The 13,541-nt window shown below is 47.5% G+C and overlaps 1 protein-coding gene across 2 annotated transcripts in view; it reads left to right on the top strand.

Moving 5' to 3' along the window:
* Positions 1-13,541, top strand: part of F13A1 (coagulation factor XIII A chain) — a 167,871-nt gene that overhangs the window by 141,290 nt on the left and 13,040 nt on the right. For both annotated transcript variants that reach the window (XM_079147894.1, XM_079147895.1), the window contains exons 12-13: positions 93-380; positions 6,190-6,350. In XM_079147894.1, coding sequence (XP_079004020.1) covers positions 93-380; positions 6,190-6,350 — 449 coding nt within the window. The remainder of the gene's footprint in view (positions 1-92; positions 381-6,189; positions 6,351-13,541) is intronic.

Genomic DNA, 13,541 nt, shown 5'->3' with positions numbered 1-13,541 from the left:
CAGCCACAGCAGCGCAGTGAGTTCAGGAGGATAACATTCCCTTGGGTGCATTGTATCTCTTTTTCCCGTCCTTATCTCTGGGTCTTTCCTAGGTCAAGAAGAAGAGCGACTGGCCCTAGAGACCGCACTCATGTACGGGGCTAAGAAGGCGCTCAACACAGAAGGTGTGGTCAGATCAAGATCCGACGTGGACATGGACTTTGAAGTGGAAAACGCCGTCCTGGGAAAGGACTTCAAGATCACCATCACCTTCCGGAACAGCAGCTCCAACCTTTACAGCATCTCTGCCTACCTCTCAGGCAACATCACCTTCTACACCGGGGTCTCCAAGATGGAATTCAAGAAGGAGACCTTTGACCTGAAGCTGGAGCCCTTATCCTGTAAGCTAAGCAGGGTTTGCTTATCTCAGAACCTGTTATCTGGCTTCTTATCCTGATGACTGACAACACCTCATAGCTGTCTGTCAAGTTCAAGTTCTCCCCAGAGCTTAGGAACGTGAATCACACAGGCAGAACTCTCCTATTCTAGAAAGTCCTGTTTTCATCTTTATATTTCACACATAGAAGTGAACACTGAAATATTCAAAGCCAAGAACCCCGTGAGTCGTGAGAATTAAATGTAACCTCACTTCTGGCTGCTCAAAGTGTGGTCCACACACCAGCAGCCTCAGCATGCCCAGGAGCTCCTTAGAAATGTAGAATCTCAGGACCCACCCAGACCTCCTGAATCAGAATTTGCATTATAATAAGATTGCATCCCCAGGGGATTGCACTTCATGAGGAAACTGGGAAATGTGTCTAAATGACCATCTCAGAAAACAGACCCCATGTGGGTGTCTCTCTTCCAAGTTGGCAAAGGTCTTTGGGGGTTGCTCAGCAGAAATGGTGTGTTTTGCTTTATTGTTGAGAAGGACGAGAGATATAAATTCTGTGTAGAGGCCGTTTTCTCAAAATTAATCTGTGTGACATCTAGGGAGAGAGCCCATCATGGGAGAGGAAGCTGGAGACAGAATGTGCCATCCGGGAACCTGTGAAGGGCTTCAGGCTCTCTGCCTCTCGTGGGGCTTCTTTCCCATCCTTTATCCTTTCCAGCTCCCTTGCACACATGGTGTCCCCAGCATTTTTATCACTATAAATATTCAGAATATTTTAAGTAGAATGGGATTAACATGCCTCAGCCTTCATGGGGGATTACAATTTTGACTGGTCTCATTTTTGCTGGGATGCTAGTATCATTGGCCACACATCTGGCAAAATGAGTCACCCAGAAGGAACTGGTCTCCAGGGAGAGCATGTTGAGTCAGAGAAGACTGGAAAGGACCTGGCAATGTAGGGCACTGGATTTCTGTTGACCTGACATGTGGCATTGAAAAAAATGGGAAAGAACATAAAAGGTACGCACACAAGTTTTATAAAGCAGAGGCAAGCAAGACTGATGTGCGCCCCTGGGGTGGCACGCATGTCTTAATTGTTCTTTAACTTTCTAGATCCTGTGACTATTCCAGCCACAGTAACTCTCAGAAAGACATTCCAAGAAAAATAGGGAAGTATTCCTAAAACTCCTAATTCCAAGAAACCTACCACAACCTGAAAGAAGTGAATATGCCTGGATTTAGTAACATGGCTAACAGTCAAGAATCACCATGGTATTTTCTTTGGAAACTAGAAGATTTAAGACTTTTTTTTTTTTTTTTAAATTCCAAGGGGGAGGAAAAGAATATATATTCATAGAAAAGAATAGTCTGCATGAAGGATCAGGGAGCAATATCACAGGTTTATAATCCCAGCAACATAAGAGGCTGGGGCAAAAGGATTGCAATTTTGAGACCAGCCTCAGCAACGAGCAAGGCCCTAAGCAATTTAGTGACACTCTGTCGCAAAATAAAATTAAAGGCGGGGGATGGGGTGCTGGGGATGCGACTGACTTAGTGGTTAAGCATCTCTGGGTTCAATCCCCAGTACTCCCCCTAAAATGCACAAAGGACTAAGGAGGAGACCAGTCCTCACAATTGTTTAGAACAGGAGTCCACCCCACAAGCTTGGCCTCTTCTGCACATGGCCAGTTCCCTTTCTACTTATCCATGATGTTATGACATAACTAGGATGCCAACACCATGCCATTTAGATCCTCCAGTCACTGGAATTACGAACCAAATCAACCTCTTTTCTTTATTAAGTTCCCAATCTCAAGTATTTTGTTAGAGCAACAGAAAATAGACTAAATCAGGAGTAAAAGTGGCAAGGAAAAAAGTGGTGGGTACAGGACATATAAAGAACTGGTGACCCTTGTAAAAACTTCAGTTATTTCCAGTGAGCTGAGGAGCCATTGGAGGGTTTACAGGATGATATAACAGATTTTGAGAAGAGTCTGTAAGGGAAGCAGGACCAAAGCCTAGAGACCAGTTAAGATGCTACTGCAATTTTTCACCTGAGAGATGGGGTAATGGGGCTGGAGTGGTCAGATCTGGGCGTGTCCTAGGGCAGAGCCCACGTGACTGACTGATGAACTGGAGACTGGTGGAGAGGAGGAGGCTGTGGGGACACTAAATGAGGCAGTACCATGGTAGGATCTCAGTAAATGTTAACTTCCAACATTGTGGGACACTGAGACAGGAAGATGAGTTGATGTGTTCAAGACCACCAGCTGCAGACAGAGGCAAAGCAGGCGACAGAATCCAGGTCCCATTCAGGCAATGACAGCGAGCCCATGGCTGCCGTTGGTCAGTTCCCTTGCTCACGCCCCTTTTCCTGGAGTCCAGCACACATCTCTAGACAGGGAACCAAGCCCCTGCTCTTTCCCACATCTCAAGGTTTCTGTTGGTCAATGTCCTTCCTGGTTCTCTGTAATCCAATTAAAGAATGAGCTTACGTGAGTCGGTGGACTATAGTGAAACAATACATGATCCCTTTGAGTCACAGATCTAGAGACAGCTCACCAAACCTAAGCATGAGTCAATATTAATGCAGCCCCACCCACTCATACCCCCCCAGGTCTGATCCTCAGTAACCAGAAGGGAACTGGAAACCCTTCCTTGACTGCACAGAGAGGTGGCGTGAATCACGTGCAATACATTGCATATTGCAATCGGAAATCGACTGCAGAACATGGCAAAAAGCTGGGTAGTTCTAGACCTCGATCGAGCACTCCTAGGTGCCTCTGCTGCAAAGAAAGCTTTCCAAGTAGGAGGGAGACATACTTTCCAGCCTGATGATTAAAGGGCATGTGTGGGCTAGAATCAGCTCGGGAGATTTGAATAACTTAAACCTCCCAGTACCTTCAAAGGTGCTATCATTTCCACTTGGCTATATTTAGTTTTCTTTGCTTTTTGGAAAAGAGAGGAGGCAGCTCCAGTCTGTGTCTCCCTTGGTTTTCCCCAGACACCGTAAATGATGTTGGCATCATCCCAGCTCCGCCGCTCATAGAGTGAAAATCTATTCCTCCTTCTCTTGCCTCGTTTAATAAACTTTATCTAGAACAATTTCTTGTGCAGTGGCAAAACACAGCACTTACATAACGGACTATTTCAGGAGCACTGTTCTCTTGGGCTCTGAAACACAGCCCAATTTCTTTAGGGCTGTGATTCAGGGAATGTTCTACCCCTGAGAAGAGACCTAAAGCCGAGATCATAAGGGCCGCAAAGAGCATGCCCCACTAGCCTAAGAAACCTAGGGGTCAAACACAGCCCCTCTAGAAATATCCAGGGGAAGTTCATTTTTTATTACTCTTAATGAGGCAGCTGGAGGCAAAAACGCCATGTCCTCCTAGATCTGACACTTTTCCACTCCACCCGTCCAGACCTGGGATGTGAAAAACAGGCCGTACGCTCATTAAAGGTCGTACTCCATGAGGGAGGGCGGGAGCCCCACGCATCCGGAGAGTTGATTTTTAGGAGAGCATGAGGAAGCAGGGTCCAGACTCAGGTCTAGAGAAGACTATATGAATGGGTCATTCAGGAACCAAGGTCAAGGTAAGGTCATGACTTCAAAGAATGGGCTCTGCTCTACATAGAATAGCACTATACCAGGAATCAAGTCAACCAAGCCAGTGGTCGAGTTCTTGTCTCCAATGGAACAATATATTCCAATCATCTACAGAGCCTAGGGCAGGATTTCTCAGCCCTGTCTCCATTGACATCTGGATACCTCCCTTGCGGGGCTGTCCTGTGTCTTGTGACCTCTACCCACTAAATGCCAGAAGCAAGCCACCCAGCCTTGTTGTGACAACCCAAACAGTCTCCAGACATTGCCAAACGTCCCCTGGAGGGAGCAAAATGGCCTGCCATTGACAACCCCCAGTCTAGGATGGCCAGTCTTTTTGGTTTTCCCAGAGTCCATGAAGTTCTTTGGAGGCACGATGTTCTTTAAAATCCAAACTGTCCTAATCCTGCCAAATCTCCACCCTTTCTCATGTTTGAGTCTCCTGGGCTCAGAGTGTCACACTTAAATAGGCATCACTTGGGGTCTGATTCGAATGCAGATCCTGACTCAGGTGTGATGGAGCCAGAAAACTGGCTCTCGGTGTGGTGCTCCTGTTGCTGGGCAGGCCACATCTGGAGCAGCAGGGGCTAAGTGAGGAGGCTGTATCTTTCACAGGAACCAAGGCTTTCTGCAGGGCTGGTTCTTCAGAGTCCCCCTGGCTGTTGGAGCAGTGCTTCCCAACCCTGGCTGCACATCAGTCAGCTGCAGAACTTTACAAAAAATTCCTGACGTCCAGCCACCAATCTCCAAGGCTCTCACTGCATTGGTCTGGGTTGGGATCCAGACTGGCAAGTGTTTTGAAGACCCCAGGTGATTGTGATAAGGAACCAAGACTGCAAACTCTTTGATCAGGGACTAGAGGCAGTCACAGCACCTACACATCTGTAGAGAGTCTTCCAGGGTAAGCACTGCCCAAGGCAGAGGCCTCTCCTGGACTTTTGGTCTTCAGGGCCAGAGCTGGCTACCACAGGTCCAGTCTGGGTGTGAGAATGTCACCTACGGATGATGGGCATGGTTGGATGTGCCCTCCTCTGAGGCAGTGGTGAGTTGGGAACCCTCCCCTGTGCCCTGGTGCTTCCTCAGCCCCAGGCAGTGTTAATCCTCCTTAGGGGACTTGTGCTCAGTTGGGCAGGCTAAAATGAGCTCTTATGCCACCAGCCATGGGAGCTGTTTCCTTCAACGACTTCTTCAGAAAGAAGTCATTTTTGACCAGACCTTAGGAAGTTGGTGGAGATGTTCGGTCTGTGACTGTTTATGGAGTGTGTGCCCTGTGGTTGGGGACAGAGGCATGAGTCACCCATTCACCTGCTGGGTCTGTGACTGATGCAGAGCACAGACACCTGGCTCTGACCAGGCGGCAGCAGATGCCACCTGCTCGGAGCCTGCAGAAGAACTGCCCTTTGCTGTCTAGAATCCTGGGCTGTGGGAAATGAGAGAGGGCCAGAACCACAGGGCAGAACTCACCGTGTGAGACTATCGGAGTCCCCAGAACCACACCCATCTTCCAGGTGTCACCCTGAATGGCTCAGCCCCAATTTCTCAAAACTAACAACAGTGACTGGAGGAAATAAGCATTTGGTCCTCTAAATTACAGGTAGGGGAGGGACTGAGAGATCGTTGAAATGCCTTTGATGGGAACTGGTTTTACCAACCTCTGTCTCAAATAGAAAACTCATGATATCAGATTGGTACAGAAAAAGCTGGATAGAAAATATAAGGTGCTATAAGGACAAGGTTTAGGTAGTCCTCGGTTTTGCCCAAGGGTGACCCATGACCTCTGTGAGATATTTCTTATTCTACAAGGAGATGGTTCATGGAACCATGACTTTGAACTTCACTATTCCACACCTACCATCTTGGATGGACCCTACCCAAATAAAAGCAGCCAGTTTAAACTCCTTGATCATCCATTTTAGACATTTTTGTAATGGCTTTCCATTGTACAACAACAAAAAAGCAATGTTTGGAAAGCTTGACACATTTTCTCTAGTTAGATTTCACTGAATATGAAATTTTCCAATGCATTTTCTTTCTTCACCCAAGAGGCAGGAGAGCTTGTCCCTGATTGACTCTTTGTTCCATTTACCCATGACCTTGGCTACATTCCTGGTAACTTATGTGCTAATGTGGGAAGGATGAGGGCCTAGGGAAAAAGTAAAGCAGATCCTCTCTCAGGTCTTCATGACAGCCTGTTTGTTTTTCCTCCTGTCAGTCAAGAAAGAGGAGGTGCTTGTCAGAGCAGGGGAGTACATGAACCAGTTACTGGAACAGGGATTCCTGCACTTCTTCGTCACAGCACGCATTAATGAGACCAACGATGTCCTGGCCAAGCAGAAGTCCATTGTGCTGACCATCCCCAAGGTCATCATCAAGGTCAGTTTTAGCATCTCATCTCAGAGAAGTGAAAAAGGCAAGGTTGTTGATTAGATGTGTGTGTGTGTGTGTGTGTGTCCTGCTCCAAAAAAAAAATAAGAGTTAAGATCCTCCTGTTCTTTGAAAGAACTAATCTGCCCTATATATAGTCACGCACATATAACACTCCTCATCTCTCCAGATTTAAATATATAGATGTGACTGCAGATATAAATATAACCTGTGGATATAAACACACTTGTGGAGGAAGATCAAGATGCGTAATGGATTACAGAGACTCAGAACTTTCCGTGTCTCTGGACTAAAGTGGGTCAGGCATGCCATATGATATGTGAGCTTCCTACGTCACCTCCATCTGCATCCTGGACAGTGGGATTGTTCACAGAGGTATAATTTTATACAGTAGGATCACAAGCTGAAATGTACAGTTCCGTGACAGTGACTTTTGCAATCAGCGGAGGCTTTCAGACATCCCAGAAAGTTCCTTTCTGCTCTTCACTCTCAATAACCCCCTCCCCAACACCAAGAGGGCCACTTTCCTGTCTTTTGTCACTAGAGATCTGTTTCGTCCACTTGGGTGATAGTTTTAGCGGTGCCTCACCAGATACCACCAAACACTTCTGTGAAAGGGGCTCTGGGGCTTTGCAGGGAAGAGCCGAGGGTGGATGGGAATGAAAGGAAACAAGGGAGCCAGCTGCTCCTGCTTCTTGGGGCACTGCTGCAGCTTCTGGTAGCATCTGTCACCAGCCACCTCCCTGACATACCTTTGCACCCTAGAAGCAGGAATCTGAGCATCTGGCAGTGAGCTGGGGGAGGGACATCGCCACCCTTATCGAAGGCTGAGGGACTGTCCCTAGTCCCTGCAGAACATTCTTCCTGAAGTGGTTGGAAGTGCTGAGCAGAGATCCTGATAAGCTGCATTCCCCTAATGTGGTAATGAATCCAAGTTCAATGTCTATTACTGGCCTTCGAAGTTGGGGGCAGTGGACAGAAGTGGGGAGTAAGCCTTGTTTCTTGGGAATCGTTTGCAAAGCTGATAACTATTGTGTGGCATTCAAAGTGGTGGCTTTCTTTGGGGCCTTCTATTTTCCTTTCAGGGACTGGATTCTGAATGCCATTATCAAAGCTTCACACATATCATCGGGTTTTCAAGACTCGAAAACCCCTTGAGGTAGGAAGTAGTACATCATCTCCACTTTACACGTGACAAAAACTGAAGAAGAGATAGGCTGTATGACTTGTCCAAGGTCACACAGCCAGCAAGTGGTAGAACTGAGTCTCCAAGTCTGGCAGTCTGGCTTGTAGAGGCAGGACTGGGAACTGGTTCCCTCCACCACTTTCCTTGGTTTGTCCCTGTGTGGATGGCACATGAGCCACCCTAGGATGAGATTTGTCCAAACCTGAGTATGTGTACTGCCCATTGAGGAACAGGGCATCAAACCTTCATGTGCCTTTAGTTCTTCCACCCCAATATTACCACCCAGAGACCCACCATGGCGCTATCTGCATAAAAGGCCTTAAGAGTTTGGATTAAAAAGCGGATGTAGAGGTTGCAGGCAGAATCAGAAACACAGGTAAACCAGAGAGGTGGGTCCTGGGCTGCATTGCAGGCATGGTGCATGCTGGGAGAACTGGAATTCAACAGCCTGAGGCACAGAGGGCCAGATCAGGGATGCCCATCCCCGCTCCCTGCCAGGGAAGGCTGCCCCTCATGGCTGACTCTCCTTAGAGACGTGTGCCAGGCCTACCCCAGCTGCACAGTGGAGACATCTTTTGCAGTTCTCTTGGGGATGTGGAGCAGGGCCTGTGTGTGAGCTCAGCTTGAATCCTTTCCCACCAGGGGCGAGGCCTGCATACTCACCTCATTACGAAGCAGTGGCTTGTCCCTGCGAAGGTCTCAGGAGAAACCTGTCCAAGCTATGAAGGCTCACGTGGCAGGACAAAATAGAATTTAATTGCACCACTGATAATAAATTGGATGTATGAAGGAAACGGATACCTTTGATCTTTCAGGCATTATTAATTTGAAGGAGTATTTGTTCTCTTCTGGGTTTACGTAAAGAGAAGTTTGATTCCTCAGGAGCAGAATCAGAAATACCTGACGCCACCAGTGAGCGGACCTGGGCCGGGAGGGTGTGCTTTAGAAAGAGTTGCTTCCCTTGAGTTTGGTTTCCACCAAGGATTCAGGAATGCTGTGCCTGATGGAAACTTAGAGACAAGGACATTCGACTGAGATTAGAGTGTGAGAGATTCTAAATCCAGCTTCTGTCCAGTGTCATGTTTGTTCAGGAAATGGGGGCGATGTGGCAGTGCATATGAGCCTTGACCACTAACCTCCTGCCCCCCAAGGATAAACCAGATCCAAACGGGGCAAGCATGTCTCCCACCCTCAAAACCACAGAGGCATCTCCGGCCTGTGAGAGGTCCTCATTCTGGAAACTCTGGCTATGAGCTGCCAAGTAGGGGCAGGGGGACCTGGGACACAGCTTAGCTGGCTGGAGACAGGAAATCCAGAGCCATGACCTGCAGATGGCAGCCCTCACCCTGCAAGAGGTGGAGGGAGGGAAAGAAGACCTGAGAAAGGCAAGGGAGGGGAGGGAAGAGAACAGTAGGAAAACATGGAGTTGAAATGTCACACAGGAGACCTCAGCGAGAGGATACAAAACAGGAGCTGGAGAGAGAGCTAAATGCAAGCCGAAGTGCAAAACCCACAATGGCTCAGAGGTCCAGAATTATCTAGAACATGTGTGCCCAAATGCTAGGAAGATGCTAGAATCCTTCCTCTTTCTTTTTGAGCCTGAGATGGGCTCCCCACTGACTGAATCTCCCAAGGTCACCATGGATCAGTGTACCAGGCACAGGGTGGAATGGCAGGAGGGATGGTAAGTTAGAGGATGTGAACCTCTGATCCTCAGCTCATGGACAAGAGGAGGGATAAGGCCAGCACCCGGTGCTAACAGTGACAGCAGCTGTGATTTATTAAGCACCGTATTACTGAGCACTTCTCTCATATTATCTTTTGGAATCCTCCTTGCCACCCTATGAGGTGGGTATTACTAGAATCTTCATTTTGCAGATGTCCAGAGAAGATAGTACCTTGCAGCATAGGGTTCTGGGGCCAATTATAAAAGTTCAAACCTGTTTTCTCAACATAATACCTGTGTAACTCTGGACAGATCATTGCACCTCTCTTAGATTCTGTTTTCTCGGGTGTGTCATAAAGGTGATGGCAATGGTGGCTTCCTGGGATTCTTGTGAGTTTTTAATGAGCCAGTGAATGTCTATGCCTGAGTCACAATAAACACCTGGTATACGTTGGTTGCTGCTATTATTGCAGTTGCATCTGTTTGCAAGTGACTTGCCCATGATGTTTTACCTGGTGAGGGAAGGAGAGAAGCTTCAAACCCAGGTCCCTCTGACTCAGAAGGATGTGTAAGTAACCACTGGGCTGCCTGGCTCTCACCCTGGGTCTCCACCAAGATGCAGGGTTGGGGACTCCTTGACTAAGAGGTTTGTGTGTTTCGAGAGAGGAGAGATCACACAAAGTTGAATGATCATTAATCACTTGAACGGATGACATTTAACCAGTACAGATGGATAGAGGGAACATTCCAGATACTACAAGAAACATGAGCAAGGGCAGGCAGGAGGCAGATGGCAGGTGTGGAAAGCAGTAAAAAGCCAGCCACGGTTGGGTGGAGGTTGGAAGTCAGGTGTAAGTGAGGATAAACCAAGAGAGGTAGCTTAGGGCCACCTGCAGGTGAGTGTCACATCTGTGGGTGAGAACTTTGCAATTGACTCTGTGGACGAAAGGCTTCAGTGAAGACTCCAGAGCATGGTCACAACCTGCCCTCCCCAGAGCTGTCCCTTTTTTCTCTCCGAGGTCTTGGACAAAACATTTTCTGGAAACTTCAAACTCAGTTGAAATTGGAGTCCCCTGGCAGCTGGAATCCAGCTGCTCTTACCCAAGTCCCTTTTCAGAAGCTCCTGGAAGGTATCAGGCCCCACCTACCTGCATCCAAGTCATTATCAACCAAAGCAATTAGAACAATGGCCACATGTTCTTATATCCCAATGGATTCCATCTTGGCTTTTATTTGTCCTCGTGGCAATAAAGATTGGGTTTGGGTTAAATTTGTTTCCAATTAACTATTCCCAGCACCCACCATGTGTGAGTCATGGTGTGTGATCCTCATATGGAAAATGGCAGGGAGAGACAGTCATTAAACTTTAATGAGCACACAGATCTTTCCTCATGCTATCAAAATATTTTGATGAGAAAGTGTATTTTATTAAAAGCAGACATAGAATTTTTCTCTGCCTTCCCATGTGCTGATTGTTGTAAGCTGCTTTAAGTTAGGAAAAGGCTCTTCAGCATTTTAATTTATAATGAACAGCTGTTTTTTTTTGGTGAGGCTGAGGGCCACAGAGGGAATCCAGCTGGTCTCCAGACTACAGACAGGCTGGTCTGGGGCCTGTGGCCCGTAATATGGAAACAGCAATCTAATGCCTTTCTCCAGTTCTGACGGCAGACTTTACAGTTTATATGTCCTCGTGAAAATTAACTGCAACAAGATTGCAGGAGGGTGAGCAGCAGCCCCTGATATAGAGAAACAGAATCACAGTGGCAAAGCATAGGCTGGAGTCAGACTTCCTGGTTCATAATCCTATCTAGACTGATTTGGGCTAATGTCCACTTCATATGTAAAACAGGGACAATAATAATAGGTCACACAGGAACTGTCTCTTTCAGCTTCCCACAGAGTCCAGGGACCTTCTTCTGAGCAGGCTGCCCTCCAGGCCAACAATGACACCTGAGCAGACTGTGTCCATGTGGTGTAGGAGGGAGACAGTGAGGGGACAAACCGAATCCAGCCCACACATCATTGACCAAGCCCTGCAGCCTCCTGGGAAGCTGCATTCACCATGAGAAAGGGCGCCCGACTCGGGCACCATGGTATACCCCTACAATCCCAGCAACTTGGGAGGCTGAGGCAGAAGGATTGCAAGTTCAAGGCCAGCCACAGCAATTTAGCAAGACTTTCTCTCAAAATAAAATTTTTTAAAAGGGAAAGGGGATAGTGCTCAGCGTTAGAGTGCCTCTGGGTTACATCTCCAGTACCAAGAAAATAAATAAATAAAAAAGAAAGAAGGGGGACTCCCTTTCTAGCTGGCCCAGGTGCACTGGGCACAGCCTCATGTCCAGATCCCCTCTGACTGCAGACACTGGTGTGGTTTGCCTCAGCCAGGGTCCTGACGTTTAGCTCCGGCTTTCATCAGATGCCCACAATCTTTACAGACATTAACCTTGGAATCCTTAGATTCCCTGCTGCAATGTCCTCCGAGGGAGGCAGGTGGGATACGTGCTGGGATGAGTGCCAGGGTCCTGCCTCTCCAGCATCAAACTCATACGCCTTCATCCAAGGACAAATTAAAATGGGAGGAACCCCTGGGACAAAGTCAGCATCCCAGAGTACTTGAAGGCCACTGGGTGAGATGCCAGGCCTCACTACAGTTTCATTTTTTCTCTGTAGGAGCCCAAACATTCCAAGCTAGTCATCAAAGCAGAATAGGAAAACAGAGACTGTGTGTTCCGATCGTTCCTGATCATTTTCCTCTCTGTTAGTCACCCACTGTGACCCACACCTGAGGTAAATCAGCTTCCAGGAGGAAAGGGTTATTCTGACCCATGGTTTCAGAGGTTTCAGTTCATGACTGCTGGACCCCATTGTTTGGACCTGTGGTGGCTCGGTACCCACATGGCAGGAGTTTGTGGCAGAGGAGCCTGGTCATCTCACAGCAGCCAGGAAGCAAAGAGAGGAACAAGAAAGGGGTGGAGACCCAGTATCCCGTCAGGGGCATGCCCCCTGTGACCTCACTTCCTCCAGTGTGGCCCCACCTCTTAAAGGTTTCCCCACCTCCCAGTGGCACCACAGGCTAATGGCCAGACCCTTAACACGTGGACCTTTGGGGGATCCAAACCCTAATACCCTCCATGTCTCCAACCAAGTACATTCTCCCTCCAGCTTTCCTGTGCTCTCAGTGAATCGCTCCCCATCTCCAGAACTCAGCCCACCCCACCCTTCGAGAGGGAAGCCAGGGACAGGGATCCCATAGGGAAGGGGATTTCTCCATTTCTCTATGGTTCTCCTCTCTGTGCCTGAGAAACTGAATCCACATCACTCCCATAGAGGACTTACTAGGGAAAAGGGCCTCATGGTTAACCAGGAAATGTATTCTCCCTTAAAAGCTCAGATTCAATAAATACTAGTATGTTTCAGAATATAATAATATTCTGCCATCTGAATATTACATTGAAGCATTCTAGTTAACTACATTAAAAAAAAAAAAACTGAAGACCAGAGATTTCAAGTGACCTGCCCAAGGACACACAGCGTCAGCCCCTAGTCTTTAGACCTTGAGTCTAACTTTCCCCTTAGACTCTCCTAGAAGAACATCATTCTGTGTATGTATGTGTGCACACACCTACCCTCCCAGACACAATTGCCCCAGGCCACCTGTGGGGAAAACAAAACACACCTCTCTGTGAGGTCCTGCCATCAAAAACTCTGAGCAGGCAAAGCCTATTTACCCTGGGGGACCCCAGGTGAGGACCCTCCAGCCTGGGGCAAGCTCTGCCACTCCACAGTGTGATTTCCATCCCGCCCCCAGCTCAGCTATGTAGCAGTGAGCCTTTGAGATAGAAAATGAGCCATTGCTGTTTGCCACAACACCTAGATCATAATATGGTCTAAGCGTTTCCTATACTCCACGTTTGTATAAATATGTCAAAATATACTCTACCATCATGTGTATCTAAAAAGAACAAATAATAAAAGACATACACACAAAGAAAAACATCTAGAGTAAAACCAGTCCCACCTCCCTGTCTTGCAATTCCACTATTTTTGGGCTACTGGATATTCTTTTAAAAATGGTGTCTCTACCTTTATCCTAAATAGAAAATCCTGTTATCATCAGGTAATATATATCCAGGTCCCAAGGCCACCTTGTCGCATTTCACTCTGGCATAGGAATCTAATTCTTTCCCCGCGAAGTCAAAAAGAAAGGTAGGTGGTAGATGTGTTTTCAAATTTAGTTCAGGGTCAACTTATAATCATTGTCCTCAACGGAGGGTTTAGTGATAACATAAAAAGCTAACACTGCAAATGATTCTTCAGTGGATTTCAG

This window comes from Sciurus vulgaris (genome assembly GCF_902686455.1).
Source record: "Sciurus vulgaris genome assembly, chromosome: 7".
NCBI lineage: Eukaryota > Metazoa > Chordata > Mammalia > Rodentia > Sciuridae > Sciurus > Sciurus vulgaris.
Note: the sequence above shows the minus strand (reverse complement) of the source record. Positions and strands in the feature narration are given on the sequence as shown.